The sequence below is a fragment of the Nerophis ophidion genome, linkage group LG11, assembly GCF_033978795.1.
Source record: "Nerophis ophidion isolate RoL-2023_Sa linkage group LG11, RoL_Noph_v1.0, whole genome shotgun sequence".
In the NCBI taxonomy this organism is placed as follows: Eukaryota; Metazoa; Chordata; class Actinopteri; order Syngnathiformes; family Syngnathidae; genus Nerophis; species Nerophis ophidion.
The window spans coordinates 67,199,048-67,220,205 of record NC_084621.1 but is presented as its reverse complement, the minus strand read 5'-3'; the positions used below and the strand labels follow the sequence as shown (position 1 = coordinate 67,220,205).

At 42.2% G+C, this 21,158-nt stretch overlaps 1 protein-coding gene across 3 annotated transcripts in view; it reads right to left on the bottom strand.

The window, feature by feature from the left end:
* Positions 1-21,158, bottom strand: part of LOC133562376 (intermembrane lipid transfer protein VPS13B-like) — an 819,661-nt gene that overhangs the window by 107,855 nt on the left and 690,648 nt on the right. For all 3 annotated transcript variants that reach the window (XM_061916536.1, XM_061916534.1, XM_061916535.1), the window contains exons 47-49: positions 19,001-19,156; positions 14,715-14,972; positions 10,934-11,017 (exon numbers count right to left, since the gene is read on the bottom strand). In XM_061916536.1, coding sequence (XP_061772520.1) covers positions 10,934-11,017; positions 14,715-14,972; positions 19,001-19,156 — 498 coding nt within the window. The remainder of the gene's footprint in view (positions 1-10,933; positions 11,018-14,714; positions 14,973-19,000; positions 19,157-21,158) is intronic.

Sequence of the window (21,158 nt, the reverse complement as noted above, 5' to 3'; positions counted from 1 at the left end):
AATCAATAAAAGTGTAAAGGAAAAAAGACACTTTTTATTTCAACCGTACTTCCCGTCAAAAGCCTAAATAAAGACTGATCGCACAGTTCCTGTCTTCACAATAAAAGTGCCGCTCCATCGCGCCTGCACTAACAAAATAAGAGTCTCCGAAAGCCAGCGCAAACAAGCTAGCAAGCTACGGAGTTTGCCGCCAATGTATTTCTTGTAAAGTGTATAAAAACTAATATGGAAGCTGGACAAATAAGATGCCAAAAACCAACGACTTTCATGTGGTATTACACAGAAAATAGGAACTTTTTTTTTCCTCCATTTGAAAACGTGAACGTCTGATTCCAATCAATGCAAGTCATCAGAATCAGGTAATACACCAACTTATATTCTTGTCTTCATGAAAGATAGGAATCTATATGTTAAACATGCATGTATATTCATTAAAACACCTTTAACATGTCAACAAAAACGGCAAAATAAATCAATATAAATTATATACTGTATATATAAATGTATATATATATATATGATATGTGTGTGTATAAATGATATGTGTGTATGTATATATGAGGTAGATCACCTCGACTTGGTCATTTACTAAGTAATTGATAAACGTTGAAAAACTTATTGGGGTGTTACCATTTAGTGGTCAATTGTACGGAATATGTACTGTACTGTACAATCTACTAATACATGTTTTAATCAATCAATCAAATCAATGAATTCCTACTGAGGCTATGTTGCTGTTAAGTTATTGTGGCTCAATGTGCCATTTTTTTTATTTTATTTTAATGTACTATTATTTAATATATAATATTGTTTTAGTTGCTTAAGAGATATTCATGGCTCTGAATTTGCTCATTGCTATTTTTATGTTTTTGTGCATTATTTGTTGCCGTAATCAGATTACTCATCAGTTACTCAGTACTTGAGCAGTTTTTTCACAACATACTTTTTACTTTTACTCAAGTAAATATTTGAGTGACTACTCCTTACTTTTACTTGAGTAATAAATCTCTAAAGTAACAGTACTCTTACTTGAGTACAATTTCTGGCTACTCTACCCACCTCTGACTATTTAGTGGGCGTGTTGCCTGTGATGTACTAAGGCTGAGTGCACAATTGAAAAAGTGGTGGCCAACACCTTATTTATAATTATAGAATAGAATAGAATAGAATATATCTTTATTGTCATTGTACATTGTACAACGAAATTGTATGCAAACTAATTTAGTGCAAAACCCTACATAAAAACATAGATAAATAGATAAAAATACATAACTACTCTGTAACGTATTATTTTCGGGTCTCCCCATGTCTAGCATTAAAAGATTACAGATGGTACAAAATGCGGCTGCTAGACTTTTGACAAGAACAAGAAAGTTTGATCACATTACACCTGTACTGGCTCACCTGCACTGGCTTCCTGTGCACTTAAGATGTGACTTTAAGGTTTTACTACTTACGTATAAAATACTACACGGTCTAGCTCCATCCTATCTTGCCGATTGTATTGTACCATATGTCCCGGCAAGAAATCTGCCTTCAAAGGACTCCGGCTTATTAGTGATTCCCAAAGCCCAAAAAAAGTCTGCGGGCTATAGAGCGTTTTCATTTCGGGCTCCAGTACTCTGGAATGCCCTCCCGGTAACAGTTCGAGATGCCACCTCAGTAGAAGCATTTAAGTCTCACCTTAAAACTCATTTGTATACTCTAGCCTTTAAATAGACTCCTTTTTTAGACCAGTTGATCTGCCATTTCTTTTCTTTTTCTTCTATGTCCCACTCTCCCTTGTGGAGGGGGTCCGGTCCGATCCGGTGGCCATGTACTGCCTGCCTGTGTATCGGCTGGGGACATCTCTGTGCTGCTGATCCGCCTCCGCTTGGGATGGTTTCCTGCTGGCTCCGCTGTGAACGGGACTCTCGCTGCTGTGTTGGATCCACTTTGGACTGGACTCTCGCGACTGTGTTGGATCCATTATGGATTGAACTTTCACAGTATCATGTTAGACCCGCTCGACATCCATTGCTTTCCTCCTCTCCAAGGTTCTCATAGTCATCATTGTCACCGACGTCCCACTGGGTGTGAGTTTTCCTTGCCCTTATGTGGGCCTACCGAGGATGTCGTAGTGGTTTGTGCAGCCCTTTGAGACACTAGTGATTTAGGACTATATAAGTAAACATTGATTGATTGATTGATAAAAATACCAAGCATACAGCTCACATGCAGAGTCATTATTGTTATCTTGTGTTCAGCGACACTATTGCGCTCGGGTAAAAAGTGTTTTTAAAACGGTTTGTCCGGCATTTTATTGTCCTGTATCTCCTGCCTGAGGGCATCGGTTCAAAAAGTTTATGTCCAGGGTGAGATGGGTCCTTTATGATGTTTTGGGCCTTTTTGAGGCACCTGGCACTGTACAGTTCATCTAGGGAGGGGAGAGAGAGCATCCAGTGTTCTTCATGGCAGTTTTTATGACCCTCTGAAGTGCATTTCTCTCTGCCACCGTGCAGCTGGCATATCATTTACCGCATCCCTAGTCCATTAACAAGTAAAAAATCAAGGGCGGTCACGGCATGTTCTTGTCGCCGATGCTCGTCAATTTTTTAGGGCAGTACAGCAAATATCGAGGGCGGTCGCAGCACTTGCCGTTGTTGCCGTGGTTAAATTTGAGCCCCGTATATATACGTATCTCCTTCCTGAGCTGCTACCTCAGGGGTAGGGAACCTATGGCTCGGGAGCCAGAAGTGGCTCTTTTGATGACTGCATCTGGCTCTCAGATAACTCTGAGCTGACATTGCTTAACACGATAAGTAATGAATAATTCCACTTGTAATCACAGTGTTAAAAATAATGTTCAAAATATAAAACATTCTCATGCAGTTTTAAGCCATCCATCCGTTTCTACCACACCTGTTCAAGAAGTTGCGTTAATGGTAAGAAGTTATTTATTTATTATTGGTTAGTGTGGGGCTTGCCCTTCCGGGGGTTCTTCAGACCACTAAGCAACGACATGAGAGCCTGTTTTAAGGTTACAATATTGTTTTTTTTTTTTTTCAATAAGTCCCTGAGTTGCTTTCCAGCAATTGTATTTTTCTCTTTCATTTTCGCTCGCGCTCTGGCTCCAGCCCCAGCTCCAACCCCAACCCCGTCTCTCCTCCTGGCTGCTGCTTATAACAGAGTGATAGGTGATTAGATAACAAGGCCCAGGTGGGCCGTCTACGCACCTGTCGCTGATTTAGAGGCCGGTCCTGGCACACCCCAGTTCACTGCAGGTCCAGAGGCCACGCCCCCTCCACAGTTAGCTTCGGAATAACAATGTTATTACAAAGAATAAGAGGCCTATTATACTCTAGAAATGTTGGTCTTACTTCAAAATGCACACGTTTAGTTGTGTTCAGTGTTAAAAAGATATTACATGGCTCTTACGGAAATACATTTTAAAATATTTGGCTTTTTGGCTCTCTTAGCCAAAAAGGTTCCCGACCCCTGTGCTGCCTTATCGTGGTAGAGGAGTTTGCGTGTCCCAATGATCCTAGGAGCTATGTGGTCTGGGGGGTTCTATGACCCCTGGTAGGGTGTCCCGAGACAAACAGGTCCTAGGTGAGGGATCAGACAAACAGCACCTCAAAGACCTTTAGGAAAAAGATACAATGAGGACTCAGATTTCCCTTGCCCAGACGCGGGTCACCGGAGCCACTTTCTGGAGCCAGGCCCAGAGGTGGGGCTCGAGGGCGAGCGCCTGGTGGCTGGGCCTGTCCCAATGGGCTCACATCTCACAGGAGGGGTCGGGTACAGAGTGAGCTGGGCGGCAGCCGAAGGCAGGGCACTTGACGGTCTGATCCTCTGGAACAGGGGTCGGGAACCTTTTTGGCTGAGAGAGCCAAAAAGCCAAATTTAAAAAAATATATTTCCGTAAGAGCCATATAATTTTTTTTTTAACACTGAACACAACTAAACACATACATTTTTAAGTAAGACCAACATTTCTAGAGTATAACAGGTCTCTTATTCTTTGTAATAACATTGTTATTCTGAAGCTAACTGTGGAGGGGGCGTGGCCTGCAGGCCTGCAGCGACAGGTGCGTAGACGGCCCACCTGGGCCTTGTTATCTGATCACCTGTCGCTCTGTTATAAGCAGCAGCCAGGAGGAGAGACTGGGTTGGGGCTGAAAATACTATTTCTGGAAACGTATTGAAAAATAAAACAATATTGTAACCCCGAAACAGGCTCTCATGTCGGTGCTTGGGGGTCTGAAAACCCCCCAGAAGGGCAAGCCCCACACTAACCAATAATAAATAAATAACTTCTTACCATTAACGCAACTTCTTGAACAGGTGCGGTAGGAAACGGATGGATGGATTAAAAATGCATGAGAATGTTTTATAATTTGAACATTATTTTTAACACTGTGATTACAAGTGGAATTATTCATTATTTATCGTGTTAAGCAACGTCAGCTCAGATTTATCAGAGAGCCAGATGCAGTCATCAAAAGAGCCACATCTGGCTCTAGAGCCATAAGTTCCCTATCCCTGCTCTGGAACATAAGCTAGCTCTTGGGACGTGGAACGTCACCTCACTAGGGGAAGAAGAGTCTGAGCTGGTGCGGGAGGTGGAGAAGTTCCGGTTTGATATAGTCGGACTTACTTCAACGCACAGCGAGGGCTCTGGACTTTCTACCACTTTGGCGTTGCACACTGTGAGAGGCGATGGACTAAGGTGGCAATTCTTGTTTCCCCCTGGCTCAAAGCGTGCAGGTTGGAGTTTAACTCAGGACACGAGAGGGTAGTTTCCCCCTGTCTTTGGGTGGGGGAACGGGTCCTGACTGTTTGTGCTTACGCACCAAACAGCAGCTCAGAGTACCCACCTTTTTGGATTCCCTCGAAGGAGTACTGGAGAGTGCTCCCTCAGGTGATTGCCTTGTTCTGCTGGGGGACTTCAAGGCTCATACTGGCAACAACAGTAAAACCAGGAGAGGCGTAATTGGGAAGAACGGCCGCCCGGATCTGAACCCGAGTGGTGGTTTGTTATTGGACTTTTGTGCCTGTCACAGATTGTCCAAACCGAAACACAATGTTCAAACATAAGGGTGTCCATATGTCGGCACCAGGACACCCTAGGCCGCAGTTCAGTTACGTCATCGGATTTGCGGTCTCATGTTTTGGACACTCGGAGGAAGAGAAGGGCGGAGCTTTCTACCGTTCACCACCTGGTGGTGAGTTGGCTGCGATGGTGGGGGAGGATGCCGGACAGACCTGGCAGACCCAAACGTATTGTAAGGGTCTGCTGGGAACGTCTGGCAGAGTCTACAGTCAGAGAGAGTTTTAATTCCTACCTCCCGAAGAACTTTGATCATGTCATGAGGGAGGCGCTGGATATTGAGTCCGAGTGGACCATGTCTATTGTCGAGGGGGCCGATCGGAGCTGTGGCCGCAAGGTGGTTGGTGCCTGTCGAAAAAGTCTTATCAGGTACTTTTGGCTCATGGGAGTCCAGAGGCAGCGGACAGTAGACTCGCTATGAAAGCGCTAGTGTAGTGAGTTTACATGATTTACCCACGGAACTTTAGTTATTAGAGTTCCGGTCGGACGTTTTTTCACGGGACACAATCAATCAATCAATCAATCAATCAATGTTTATTTATATAGCCCCAAATCACAAATGTCTCAAAGGACTGCACAAATCATTACGACTACAACATCCTAGGAAGAACCCACAAAAGGGCAAGGAAAACTCACACCCAGTGGGCAGGGAGAATTCACATCCAGTGGGACGCCAGTGACAATGCTGACTATGAGAAACCTTGGAGAGGACCTCAGATGTGGGCAACCCCCCCCCCCCCCCCCCCTCTAGGGGACCGAAAGCAATGGATGTCGAGCGGGTCTAACATGATACTGTGAAAGTTCAATCCATAGTGGCTCCAACACTATGGATTGAACCTGGTGTTGTTGTTGCACAAGTGAGCCACGGATGAGATGCTCCTCCGTTATTGATTTAAGTATTGTCTGAATGTCATTAAAAGAGTTAGCTCCATATTTTGACACTTCTTTGACTCCCAACCTTGTACACTACACTAATACAACAAAGATGACGGGGTAAACTGTCTTGCCCAAGGACACAACAGCCGAGACTAAGATGGCAGAAGCTGGATTTAAACCTGGAACCCTCAAATTGCAACATGATGCAAGAAGTATTTTATCTAGTACTGTAAATATTATTGAGCTCCATTGATTTAGCTAAAAGAATAAAAGTGTAAACATGAACATTGTTGGTGGTCAATCAATCAAGATGTTAAACGACAAATATTTGTCAATTATTTAAAAAAATGTTATAATGGATGTTGTAGATTTTGTCGACTAATAGCCCTACTGCCCAGGTAACGCAGCTGAAAATTACAAAAAATGTAAACATTTTTTTAATTTTTTTGCCTTTTGGTCCGGGACGCTTTGGGACTGTGTGACAAGGGGTGTCACTTTCGTGACCTCTGTGGCGCTTTTTTTGTGGACTTCTGGATCTGCCTCCTGGAGCCTTTTGGCCATGGAGACCAGCTGCTGGGTCTCTGCCACACCGGAGTCGCTTTGGAGGGACTGGAGGAGATGCGGATGAGGGGACAGGGCTGCGGAGCTGGCATTGAGCGCTGGGACGGAGAGGCTTCGCGGTGTCTTGGCTGGGTGAGCAGGTGTCGGACACCTCAGTCTCCTTGGACGTATCATCGCTCATCCATGCGGACTGGACACTGGCCGAGAGTAGAGTCGGCTGTCTTGGTTGCTTTGTTGGGTCTGCTCCTGTCTCTGGCCATCCTCCCTCCACCCCAGCGGACGATGGCGTGGAACACCGCAGAGGCCACCACAGTGGATATGTTTCTTTTACTTTTTATTCATAGCTGTATGTAGAAGTGTCTGGTTGTATCTGCTGCTTTAATGTCTTTAATGTCCTATGTGTTCTTTGATGTTTCCCTCTTACACACATGTAAGAGGGATGTGTACTATGGCTATGAGTTGTTGTTTTTTTCCCTTGGCCTCAGTCTGCACCCCCTCTCCAGGGCCCAGGCTAAGACTGATTTTTTCATTTTATTTTAATCTTCTATTCCCCCCCCCCTTGTTTACCTGTATCTCATCTTTTTTTGTAAGGGGCGCTGGAAGCCGGCAGACCCGTCAGTGATCCTGTTCTGTCTCCCTTTAATGTTTGTCTGATCTTGAATGGGATTGTGCTAAAAATTGTAATTTTCCTGAAGGAACTCTCCTGACGGAATAAATAAAGTACTATCTAATCTAATCTAATCTAAATATAACAAAACAATACAAATAGTAAAACACAACATAAAAGTACAATAAATAGAACTACTTCCTACTTACATATAGAATAGAATAGAATGGAATAGAATAGACTTTAATGTCATTATATGTGCATACAACGAGATTAAAGACTCCAACTTAAGGTGTGGTTGTAGGAACAAAAATGGGGTAAAATAAATAACACAAGAGGTAATAAAGGAAAAACTAACAATCGAAATAAACAGACTACTATCCAATAAAAATAACAGGCAATCCTGTGCAATACTGTATACAAAACACTACAGAAGTACAAAATACTGTACAATATACAGAACAAGACAAGAGTACCGAAGTAATAAATACCAATCAGTGTCGGACGTATTGCACTGGAAGGGTAGTATTGCACAGTAGGGTATTAGGGCAGGATATTGGACAGGGGTGAAATATTATCATTATAAGTTAGAGTTCAACATGGTGACAGCTTTGGGAAAAAAGCTGTCTCTGAGCCTGTTTGTTCTGCACCTGTAGCGCCTGCCTGATGTATACTGACAGGTTATAATTTGATGACCACCTATACAGTTGCATGATATCCATCAAAAGTTCTGCAGTAACAGAGATGATAAACCTTAGTTTTGAATGACACAGTCAGATATTTAAGCATTTTAAAATCGTTTTTTAATATTGTGGTTGTAGTGGTGTGCAACTGCACTCCATTGTATTGCAATATTTAAAGGCCTACTGAAATGAGATGTTCTTATTCAAACGGGGATAGCAGGTCCATTCTATGTGTCATACTTGATCATTTCGCGATATTGCCATATTTTGGCTGAAAAGATTTAGTAGAGAACATCCACGATAAAGTTCGCAACTGGATAAAAGACCTACCTCTACCGGAAGTTATAGACCAGTGGTGTCGAACTCAAATACAGAGTGGGCCAAAATTTTAAACTGAACAAAGACGCGGGCCAAGGTTAAACAAATTAACCTTTTAAAAGGGACCCGGACAACTTTTGCATTGAATATTGAACAAGCAAGGCTTATATAACTTTAGAGTGAAATGCAAAATCCAGTTTCAAATAATTAGAATAATAATAAAATATCAATAATTATTGCTCAGTTTGCTACACTGATTTGCTTTAACACTGAATATGGAACAAGCAACGCTTATATAACTTAATAGTGCAAAATCAACTTTCAAAAAACAAACGAAAAAAACATTAAAGGCATATTAAATACAATTTTAATAAAACATTTAAATGCCTCTTCTATTTGCAGCCTTCTGAGGTAAAAACCCGCTTTTATTCTTTGGCTTTTAACACTACGTGAGTTGTGTGGTCCTCTGTTCTCTGTTGTCCTCTGTGTTTTTTATACACTTTGATTTCTATTTTACTGTTTTAATTGATTTTACCCTTTAAAATAGTTTTTAATCATATTTGTTTTTATTGGTTTTATATTTATTTATTTTTTGTTTTCATTCAGTCATTAGTGGAGCATAATATATATATATATAAATACTTTTTTTTATTTTATTTTATTTATTTATTTATTTTTTTTACAATTGTTTTTAACATGGCTGTGCAGCAATTTGGAAACATTATTGTTGTTTAAATGTGCTATATAAATAAAGTGGATTGGATTGGATTGAAAATCAACATTAACTTTTTCCACAGGCTAATACATTTTGAAAATAAATGGGGGGGCAGGGGGTTTATATTGTAGCAAGGGGTTCTGGGTATTTGTTCTGTTGTGTTTATGTTGTGTTACGGTGCGGATGTTCTCCCGAAATGTGTTTGTCATTCTTTTTTGGTGTGGGTTCACAGTGTGGCACATATTTGTAACAGTGTTAAAGTTGTTTGTACGGCCACCCTCAGTGTGACCTGTATGGCTGTTGACCAAGTATGCCTTGCATTCACATACCTGTGTGTAGAAGCCGCATATATTATGTGACTGGGCCGGCACGCTGTTTGTATGGAGGAAAAACGGAAGTGACGACAGGTTGTAGAGGGCGCTAAAGGCAGTGCCTTTAAGGCACGCCCCCAATATTGTTGTCCGGGTGGAAATCGGGAGAATGTTTTTCGGGAGGGACAGTGAAATTCAGGAGGGTTGGCAAGTACGAGTATCAGCGGTGAATTCTGTATAATACCAGCGGGACAGCTCTAATGTTAATTTGATATTGCCCCAAGGGCCAAATGAAATTACACGGCGGGCCAGAGTTTGACACCCACGTCGTAGACGATGACGTCACATGTTGATGGCTCCTCGTATATTCACATGGATTTTAATGGGAGCCTCCAACAAAAACAACTATTCAGACCGAGAAAACGACAATTTCCCCATTAATTTGAGCGAGGATGAAAGATTCGTGTTTGAGGATATTGATAGCGACGGACTAGACAAAAAACAAACCAAAAAAAAAGTTTAAAAAAAAAACGCGATTGCAATCACGTTGCATTGAGACGGATTCATATGTTTTTAGAGACATTTACTAGGATAATTATGGGAAATCCCATATCTTTCTATTGTGTTGCTAGTGTTTTAGTGAGTTAAATAGCATCTGATAGTCGGAAGTGTGCGTCCACGGCCGGGTGTTGACGCGCAGTGTCTCGGGGAAGTCGACGGCAGCTTTATGGACGGCACAAGCTCAGCTGATATCCGGTAAGAGGCGACTTTTTAACCACAATTTTCACACCGAAACCTGCTGGTTGACACGTAGTCGGGATCCATGTCCTCTGTGATCCATACTAAATTTTTACCTCCGTGAATTTTAAACAAGGAATCACCATGTGTTTGTGTGGCTAAAGGCTAAAGCTTCCCAACTCCGTCTTTCTACTTTGACTTCTCCAATATTAATTGAACAAATTGCAAAAGATTCAGCAACACAGATGTCCAAAATACTGTGTAATCAGCCGTTAAAGCAGACGACTTTTAGTTGTGTGTGTGTGCAGCGCTCATATTCATAACAGCCCGTGACGTCATCATTAGGCGACGTTTTCAAGAAAAAAGTCCCGGGAAATTTAAAATTGCAATTTAGTAAACTAAAAAGGCCGTATTGGCATGTGTTGCAATGTTAATATTTCATCATTGATATGTACAACTCCTCTCTGGGGCGGGGGGCGGGGGGTACTAGGATGACAGGGGATGCAAAACAATAACAGTGCAATACGTTTTCATAACATGGTCACTACTGCCTACTTTGTCTTGTTATATTCTTATTTTACTGTTATATTGTTATTCCCATTGTTGCTTTTTAGTTTTTATTCTTATTGTAATATTTCTCTATTTCGTTTCCATTTATTTACTTTTTACTTTTATTTAAATTAATCTAAACTCTGTACACTGCTGCTGGAATTTTAATTTTCCTAAAGGAACTCTCCTGAAGGAATCCATAAAGTACTATCTATCTATCTATATAAACTATCAGACTGCGTGGTGGGTAGTAGTGGCTTTCAGTAGGCTTTTAAATTTTCTACAGCTAACTGAAATACATATCGCGGTCACTATATTGCAGTACAGTTGTAAAATACGGCAAACTATTTCTACAAAACCAACATTATGGTAAAAAAAACATTTCTATAAACACCCCCAGCGCTCCAAAAGAAATATCATCCCGTCTCTGATTTTCTATCACTACATGTAAAAGTATACAAAGTGTGTATCTTGGACCCTTACCACTCTTTGTTGCATATGGGAATCAGGTTCAATAGTGATGAGGTTACACCACACAAAGAGCAGAGAACCATCAGAACACGGCACCTAAAAAAAAAAAAAAGAAATGAATTAGTGGGCAACATGCCATATTGGACTTGACTTGATGATGTGGTGACTTCATTGTGTTCCAAAAGCGAAAAAGAATGGGCTTTGTCAAGAACACTTGACTTGTCTTTGTTCCAGACGTCACTGACGGAATGTATGCCTTTTCAGTAATATGTCATATTATTGGTGTTATGCCCCCATTTCAAAGGCTGAGTAGGAGCACGTTTACCTAGTTTGAGTCCTAATACATTTTTATCACGGAAGATTGCAAGCGTTGTGGAGATCATGGACTGGTTGGGTAATGGGAACAATTTTGTAGGAATGAGGATTGTAGATCATTGTAACCTGAAGTTCTTTATGGCGAGAAAAGGGAATTGACAAAAATGAGCAATAAAGGATAGATGAAACGGCTGTGATGAATTGCAGGAAGAGGAGCAGGTTGCCAGAGAATGGAGTTAATAAGCGAGTTAACTGCATGATAGACGAGGTAGCCAGTGTGTGGGCGAGAGAGCAAAAGAAGCAGAGGGAAATAGTTTAAGGAGAAGAAAGAGCGAGATCTAAGGATTCAGCTACTAGACAACTCTCTCATTTGGATCCAACTATCCATATGTTTAATGAATGTCTGTTTTGCAGAGAACAGATAGCAGCGTTTGGAGAAAAGTCCTCTGGGGTGGCACAGTTGCAAGCTGTTAAAAGGCATGACACTCATAAGGCAGCTAAAATTCAAGCGTAACAGACCGGAAAAGGCTTGAGAAGAAGTGACACAAAGAATACGGGCGGGAGGACATCAGCTGGTGCTTATCGAGCAGTGTGAACGTGCTTTCAAAGTAATGTATCTTGTAATGCCCGTTTCCTGTTTATGCATAAACTGTATTTTCTGTTAAACAAAAAAAAACAAAGACACTTCTTCGGTATTTATCACGGTTTGTTCTCAAGTCATATGCCACAGCGGCCACCCAGGAGAAGAAGATCTGGTCACAGTTGGTGGTCTAGTCACCAGCGACAAATGGGTGTGGGATGGAGATATGGTGCTGTGCAAGATGTGTGTTTATCTGTTTGTCTGGCATACACATTGTACATTTGCAATGTGCACTTCTAAGATTGTGTATACACTGTCAAAAACTGGTATACGGTAGGAGTTGATTTTTGTGCCTCATGGTACACTTCTCCACAGTTACTGTATATAACTTGCAGCGGCGTCATCAGGAATTTTGGGTAGCACAATCCTATTTTAAATTTTCATAACTTCCTACACTACATAACACCCCTGATACTCGGTATAGACAATCACTACACTACCCTGACGAGAAAATACTATAAAATACAATTAAAAGGAAAACTTTACCAGAAAAATATATTTTTGTGAATGACGTCAACTGTCAATTAAGTCAGCGTTTGTGTATATAATACATCACGTAAAAGTGGAGCTTTGCAAAAAACTATAAGGAGAATGTCGATCTAAAGAAAAAAAAAATCTCCATGGTGCAATTAAATTATACATTTTTGAGAGCAAATCCAATATTACTCAGTTGTAATATTCTTGCTTTGAGAGGAACCAGGTGAGGTGGTTCGGGTATCTGGTTAGGATGTCACCCGAACGCCTCCCTTGGGAGGTGTTTAGGGCACGTCCGACCGGTAGGAGGCCACGGGGAAGACCCAGGACACGTTGGGAAGACTATGTCTCCCGGCTGGCCTAGGAACGCCTCGGGATCCTCCCGGAGGAGCTGGACGAAGTGGCTGGGGAAAGGGAAGTCTGGGCTGGGACGGCGTGGCGCAGTGGGAGAGTGGCCGTGCGCAACCCGAGGGTCCCTGGTTCAAATCCCACCTAGAACCAACCTCGTCACGTCCGTTGTGTCCTGAGCAAGACACTTCACCCTTGCTCCTGATGGGTGCTGGTTGGCGCGTTGCATGGCAGCTCCCTCCATCAGTGTGTGAATGTGTGTGTGAATGGGTAAATGTGGAAGTAGTGTCAAAGCGCTTTGAGTACCTTGAAGGTAGAAAAGCGCTATACAAGTACAACCCATTTATCATTTTATTTATTGTATGTAGCAAGGGGAACCTTTCACATTTAAATCGATACAGTACCGGTACCTGGGAATCGATACTGGTACTTTATTGTACCTATTTTCTGTATATTTGTGTGTGTTTAAATGCGTTTATAAATGCTTTTCTTTTTTTTTTTAATATCTTTTTTATTCAACATTCAAAGGTAAAATTAAAGTACCACTGATTGTCACACACACACTAGGTGTGATGAAATTTGTCCTCTGCATTTGACCCATCCCCTTGATCACCCCCTAGGAAGTGAGGGGAGCAGTGGGCAGCAGCGGTGCCGCGCCCGGGAATCATTTATGGTGATTTAACCCCCAATTCCGACCCTTGATGATGAAGGTCCCATTTTTTTTTTTAATAGTCTTTGGTATGACTCGGCCGGGGTTTGAACTTCCAACCTACCGGTCTCAAGGCGGACACTCTAACCACTAGGCCACTGCACCACTGGACTCAATACTGAGTCTAGTGGTTATCTTGTTTTCTTACACTTCTGTATCTCATTTGCAAGGATTATATAGTAGAGTTTGCATGCAGTTGTAGATTCAAAATGCTATATGGCAGTAGTGTTTAGACAACAATGTGTTGGCTTTAACAGGAAGTAGTCTTTGCCATTAAGTTGAATGTGAGAGTCTTTTCTTTTGTTGAGTCCTATAAGTGTTTATACTGTAAGTATTGTATTTATTCCACACCAACTGTTGGATTGTAACATGCCTCTTAGTTTTTGTTGTATTACCAAATTTGGACTAGGTGAAATTGCCATGTAAACTTGCTAATGCTAGTCTATCTAAATTAACATAGAGCTAGCACATTCTGAAAGAGGAGCCCTACTGTATTTTTGTTTGCCATCATCGTTCTTTGTTGGCATGTTGCCATCCCTACAAATATGCATTGTTTCTTGGTTTCAAAGGTGAAGTGTGAAGTGAATTATATTTATATAGCGCTTTTCTCTAGTGACTCAAAGCCCTTTACATAGTGAAACCCAATATCTAATTTATATTTAAACCAGTGTGGGTGGCACTGGGAGCAGGTGGGTAAAGTGCCTTGCCCAAGGACACAACGGCAGTGACTAGAATGGCGGAAGCGGGAATCGAACCTGCAACCCTCAAGTTGCTGGCACGGCCACTCTACCAACCGAGCTATGCCGCCCTAAAGTACAGTGTTTTTTTTTCATACATTTTGCATTTAACAATTCAAATGCAAAAACAAGGCTAACCTGTTTTTTACACTCGACTGTTGAAAAGTGACATGCGACTTTGCAATTGTGTGTTTTATTGCTTAAACATTTTATCATTGACCCTAGTTAACATATTTTCATGTATGTAATTAAGTTTTTCAACTTAAACAGGTTGAAAAACTTATTGGGGTGTTAGCATTTAGTGGTCAATTGTACGGAATATGTACTGTACTGTGCAATCTACTAATAAAAGTATCAATCAATCAATCAAATGTTGAAATATTGCTTGTATAATTATTAAAGGTTTATTAATGAAACAGCAGTTTCCAGATAGATTTTTTTTTAATTCCGTAATATTTTTTGGGTGGGTTTTAGGCGTCCACTGAAGTCACATAATGAAAGGGTTCTATTAGGTTTAAGTGTGGAACATTGATTGAATGTAATCTCATGTGTGTTACATAAATGTGTTACCTGGACAACTTTGCTCTTTTCCTTCGTTTCAAGCTGCACATCTTGGGACCAGTCGTCATCTCCTCTGGCCCGCACACACAGCTCTGTCAGTTCTGCATCCTCCAGAACGTAGGATGGCAACTTGGCTCCGGCCTCCAGGCAGTCACAGTGTTCTCTGACCACTGTCTGACCATTAGTTCCAACATAGTGCTGTGCCAGCCGCACTTCAATGGCCTCACTCAGGTAACTGCACATTACCTGCCGTCCACAGATGATCACCTAGAGAGGGAACATGGAAACATATATTAAGTAATGTAAGTAATATACAGTGGGGCAAAAAAAGTATTTAGTCAGCCACCGATTGTGCAAGTTCTCCAACTTAAAATGATGACAGAGGTCTGTAATTTTCATCATAGGTACACTTCAACTGTGAGAGACAGAATGTGGAAAAAAAATCCAGAAATTCACATTGTAGGAATTTTAAAGAATTTATTTGTAAATTATGGTGGAAAATAAGTATTTGGTCAACCATTCAAAGCTCTCACTGATGGAAGGAGGTTTTGGCTCAAAATCTCACGATACATGGCCCCATTCATTCTTTCCTTAACACGGATCAATCGTCCTGTCCCCTTAGCAGAAAAACAGCCCCAAAGCATGATGTTTCCACCCCCATACTTCACAGTAGGTGTGGTGTTCCTGGGATGCAACTCGGTATTCTTCTTCCTCCAAACACGACGAGTTGCGTTTATACCAAAAAGTTCTATTTTGGTTTCATCTGACCACATGACATTCTCCCAATCCTCTGCTGTATCATCCATGTATCCATTTTGGTATAAACTCAACTCGTAGTGTTTGGAGGAAGAAGAATACTGAGTTGCATCCCAAGAACACCACACCTACTGTGAAGCATGGGGGTGGAAACATCATGCTTTGGGGCTGTTTTTCTGCTATGGGGACAGGACGATTGATCCGTGTTAAGGAAAGAATGAATGGGGCCATGTATCGTGAGATTTTGAGCCAAAACCTCCTTCCATCAGTGAGAGCTTTGAATGGTTGACCAAATACTTATTTTCCACCATAATTTAAATGTCTTGAAATTCCTACAATGTGAATTCCTAGTTTATTTTTTCACATTCTGTCTCTCACAGTTGAAGTGTACCTATGATGAAAATGACAGACCTCTGTCATCATTTTAAGTGGGAGAACTTGCACAATCGCTGGCTGACTAAATACTTTTTTGCCCCACAGTAACTTCCTCAGAACCAGTGCCTTCCGCAGTGAGATTTGTTCTGTTTCTTTTGTCAGAGTTAATGGGTTATAAATGGTAAATGGGTTGTACTTGTATAGCGCTTTTCTCCCTTCAAGGTACTCAAAGCGTTTTTGACACTATTTCCACATTCACCCATTCACACACACATTCACACACTGATGGAGGGAGCTGCCATGCAAGGCCCTGACCCCGACCCATCAGGAGCAAGAGTGAAGTGTCTTGCTCAAGGACACAACGGACGTGACAAGGTTGGTAGAAGGTGGGGATTGAACAAGGAACCCTCAGGTTGCTGGCACGGCCACTCTCCCAACTGCACCACGCCATCCATCCATTTTCTTCCGCTTATTCCCTTTTTGGGGTAGCAGGGGGCGTTGGCGCCTATCTCAGCTACAATCGGGCGAATGGCGGGGTACACCCTGGACAAGTCACTACCTCATCGCAGGGCCAACACAGATAGACAGACAACATTCACACTGTTTTAGGTAAAAATTGTCCTGTTATGATACTGATAAAGCTGAGGAATGCTCATCAAACACTTATTCGGAACATCCCACAGGTGTGCAGGCTAATTAGAAACAGGTGGGTGCCATGATTGGGTATAAAAACAGCTTCCCAAAAAATGCTCAGTCTTTCACAAGAAAGGATGGGGCGAGGTACACCCCTTTGTCCACAACTGCGTGAGCCAATAGTGAAACAGTTTAAGAACAACATTTCTCAAAGTGCAAATGCAAGGAGATTTAGGGATTTCAACATCTACGGTCCATAATATCATCAAAAGGTTCAGAGAATCTGGAGAAATCACGCCACGTAAGCGGCATGGCCGGAAACCAACTTGAATGACCGTGACCTTCGATCCCTCAGACGGCACTGTATCAAAAACCGACATCAATCTCTAAAGGATATCACCACATGGCCTCAGCAACACTTCAGAAAACCACTGTCACTAAATACAGTTTGTCGCTACATCTGTGAGTGCAAGTTAAAGCTCTACTATGCAAAGCGAAAGCCATTTATCAACAACATCCAGAAACGTCGCCGGCTTCTCTGGGCCCGAGATCTTCTAAGATGGACTGATGCAAAGTGGAAAAGGGTTCTGTAGTCTGACGAGTACACATTTCAAATTGTTTTTGGAAATATTCGACATCTTGTCATCCAGACCTAAGGGGAAGCGAACCATCCAGACTGTTATCGACGCAAAGTTCAAAAGGCAGCATCTGTGATGGTATGGGGGTGCATTAGTGCCCAAGGCATGGGTAACTTACACATCTGTGAAGGCACCATTAATGCTGAAAGGTACATAAAGGTTTTTGAACAACATATGCTGCCATCTAAGAGCTGTCTTTTTTATGGACGCCCCTGCTCATTTCAGCAAGACAATGCCAAGCCACATTCAGCACGTGTTACAACAGCGTGGCTTCGTAAAAAAAACAATGTGGGTACTTTCCTGGCCCGCCTGCAGTCCAGACCGGTCTCCCATCGAAAATGTGTGGCGCTTTATGAAGCATAAAATACAACAGCGGAGACCCCGGACTGTTAAACGACTGAAGCTTTACATAAAACAAGAATGGGAAAGAATTCCACTTTCAAAGCTTCAACCATATATATGGCGGTATAGCTCGGTTGGTAGAGTGGCCGTGTCAGCAACTTGAGGGTTGCAGGTTTGATTCCCGCTTCCGCCATCCTAGTCACTGCTGTTGTGTCCTTTAGCAAGACTCTTTACCCACCTGCTCCCAGTGCCCCCACACTGGTTTAAATGTAACTTAGATATTGGGTATCACTATGTAAAGCGTTTTGAGTCACTAGAGAAAAGCGCTATATAAATATAATTCACTTCACTTCACTTCAACAATTAAGATATTAAGTCGGCTCTTACCGGAGACTTCAGCGGATTATGCGACCTCCTTCTGCAGCTGTCAAAAAGGCAGCTGTGATCTTGGCTCCTCCATTGGCTTCTCGTAGAGACACTGGCGTTCACCGCAGCCCTCCGACTTTCAAGTATGACTTCATAATCTCACTAAAACACTATTAACACAATTAGCAGATAAGGGATTTTCCAGAATTATCCTAGTAAATGTGCCTAAAAACATCTGAATCGCTCCCACTGCCGCCGCCTGGAGCCGTCGCCTTTTCTTTCTTTTCTTTTTTTTTAGTGCTTCACTCCAACTTTCCTCATCCACAAATCGTTCATCCTCGCTCAAATTAATGGGGAAATCGTCGCTTTCTCGGTCCGAATCGCTCCTTCTGCTGGTGTCTATGATTGTAAACAATGAGCAGATGTGAGTAGCCCTCACACCGGTGACGTCACGCGCACATCGTCTGCTACTTCCGGTACAGGCAAGGCTTTTTTATTAGCGACCAAAAGTTGCGAACTTTATCGTCGATGTTCTCTACTAAATCCTTTCAGCAAAAATATGGCAATATGGCGAAATGATCAAGTATGACACATAGAATGGACCTGCTATCCCCGTTTAAATAAGAAAATCTCATTTCAGTAGGCCTTTAAAGTGTCTTGCCCAAGGACACAGCAAAAGCACCTAGAGGCTGGAATCGAACCTGGAACCCTCAAGTTGCTGGCACGAGTGCTCTACCATTAAAGCCACGCCGCCCCAAGGCCTGGTTAGCTCAGAATTTTCCCGAAGTTTAATGAGAGGAAAAGTGAAGTTGTGTTGCGATATCACACCAATACTTTGCCTTTATTAGGAACTCTGAGTCCCACTGTCTCTAGCATTGGCGTCATTGTAGACAATTATCTTAAATTGGACAAATAAATTCACGTTAATCGAGATTTTACGATCGCTGTTTTTTATGAAAGATCAAAACTTGTTTTAGTCTTTTAAACATTTCGAACAGGTCATGTGTGTTTTTATTTTGTCACGTCTGAACTACTGTAAAGCAGTTTACACTGGAAAAGGTCATAATGCTCATCATAAAACATTGACAAAATTGAAAAAAGGGGGAAGAGTCAAACCGCAGTATGAGCGGCGGCGGGGGGGGGGGGGGGGGGGGGGGGTGTGAAACTAAAACAAAAGACATGTACCTGTTTCTGGACGCCGTTAAGTTGCACCACCTTGATGACGAGCGAGGCCGTGCGACCTTTGTCCTCGATGGTCCTGAGCAGGGTCCCCACATTGTCCACATTGAAGGCCTCGGACCAGCGCCAGTTCCCCCAACCTTCGATGCAGATGTGGAGCAGCTGCGGCATGGAAGAGTGCGGGTGACATGCAGGAAAGCAGAGACAGAGGCACACTTAACATCAGAGGGGTAGTCTCCCCTGTCCTTTATTTATCGCTCAACATAAGGCGCATAAACAACAAGATTTTTGTGTTTAGAAGATTTCGGTGGGGAGACAAACACAAAGTTCCTGTTTACTGGTGCAGAACAGTCCTGCTGCTGCTGTGCAAAAGTAGAAGGAGGCGCACAATAAACTGGCTGGTGGAAAACAGCTGATGTGGAAGCTAATTGTGGCGGCGTGTGTGATGGATGTGGAACAGTCGGTTCGGCACACGTCTAAATCAGAGGCAGATAGCTTGGCTCTCCAGCTTCTCGGCTTCATATTCATCACTTCAAAATTAAGCCCACCTGTGTGTGTGCGCATGTGTGTGTGTGAGGGTAAACAAATAACAGCTGGAGGAACCAAGAGACGGATACAGAATACATTCATTTTCCGACCATGTTTTATATAATATACTGAACTATTGACAACGCCATTCTGTGTCTACACAATCTTCTTTTGGCTCTTGAGCAGGGGTCGGGAACCTTTTTGGCTGAGAGAGAGCCATGAAAGCCAAATATTTTAAAACATATTTCTGTGAGAGCCATATAATATTTTTTAACACTGAATACAACTAAATGCATGCATTTTTAATTAATAAAAATATTTTAGACCTCCAAGTCCGAGTCCGTGGTTCTCCCCCGGAAAAGGGTGGAGTGCCATCTCCGGGTTGGGGAGGAGACCCTGCCCCAAGTGGAGGAGTTCAAGTACCTAGGAGTCTTGTTCACGAGTGAGGGAAGAGTGGATCGTGAGATCGACAGGCGGATCGGTGCGGCGTCTTCAGTAATGCGGACGTTGTACCGATCCGTTGTGGTGAAAAAGGAGCTGAGCCGGAAGGCAAAGCTCTAAATTTACCGGTCGATCTACGTTCCCATCCTCACCTATGGTCATGAGCTTTGGGTCATGACCGAAAGGATAAGATCACGGGTACAAGCGGCCCAAATGAGTTTCCTCCGCCGTGTGGCGGGGCTCTCCCTTAGAGATAGGGTGATTTATCCATTTATACCGCTTGTCCCTATAAATGGATGGATTGATATATACACACACACACACACACGTATATATACATATATATATATATATATATATATATATATAAATATATATATATATCCATCCATCCATCCCATCCTTTTCCTACCGCTTATTCCCTTTGGGGTGGCGGGGGGTGCTGGTGCCTACCTCAGCTATATATAAATATACATATATATATATATATATATATATATATATATATATATATATATATATACATATATATATATATATATATAATAGAGATGCTCGGTTTGCGGTCTCATCTGCTGAGTCCGCGGATAAACCGCAGGTCAGGCGGGTGACATGACGAAAACAGATTTTAATTAGATTCGGGCGGGTGGCGGTTGAATCATCCGGAAATATTTGATATACATGGTTCTGGGATCAGTATCCTTTGCCATTCAAAGATCCATTTAAGACCCGTGTCATAAAGCGAAGAAGACAATAGGAGACGCTATTATTCTCTAGAATGACTGCCGGCAGTCACCCAGATAATAAGTATTAGGGCTTGCTATGAAGCCATTGGCTTTGTCGCCTTCTACAACATGTACGATCTGCTTGTCAGTCCAGCATCATGTTGTGTGTGGCTTCCGCAACAAAACACACAACTGCAAGGCATACTGGATGACAAAGAGTACACTAATGGTTGTGATATAAACAATTTTAACACTCTTAGTAATATGCGCCACGCTGTGAAGCCACACCAAACAAGATTGATAAACACATTCCGGGAGAACATCCTCCCAGTAACACAACATGAACGCAACACAACAAATACCCAGAATCTTTTGTATCCATGACACATCCTGACTATTTTATACACCCCGCTAGCAGCAAACCCCAACATATATATATATATATATATATATATATATATATATATATA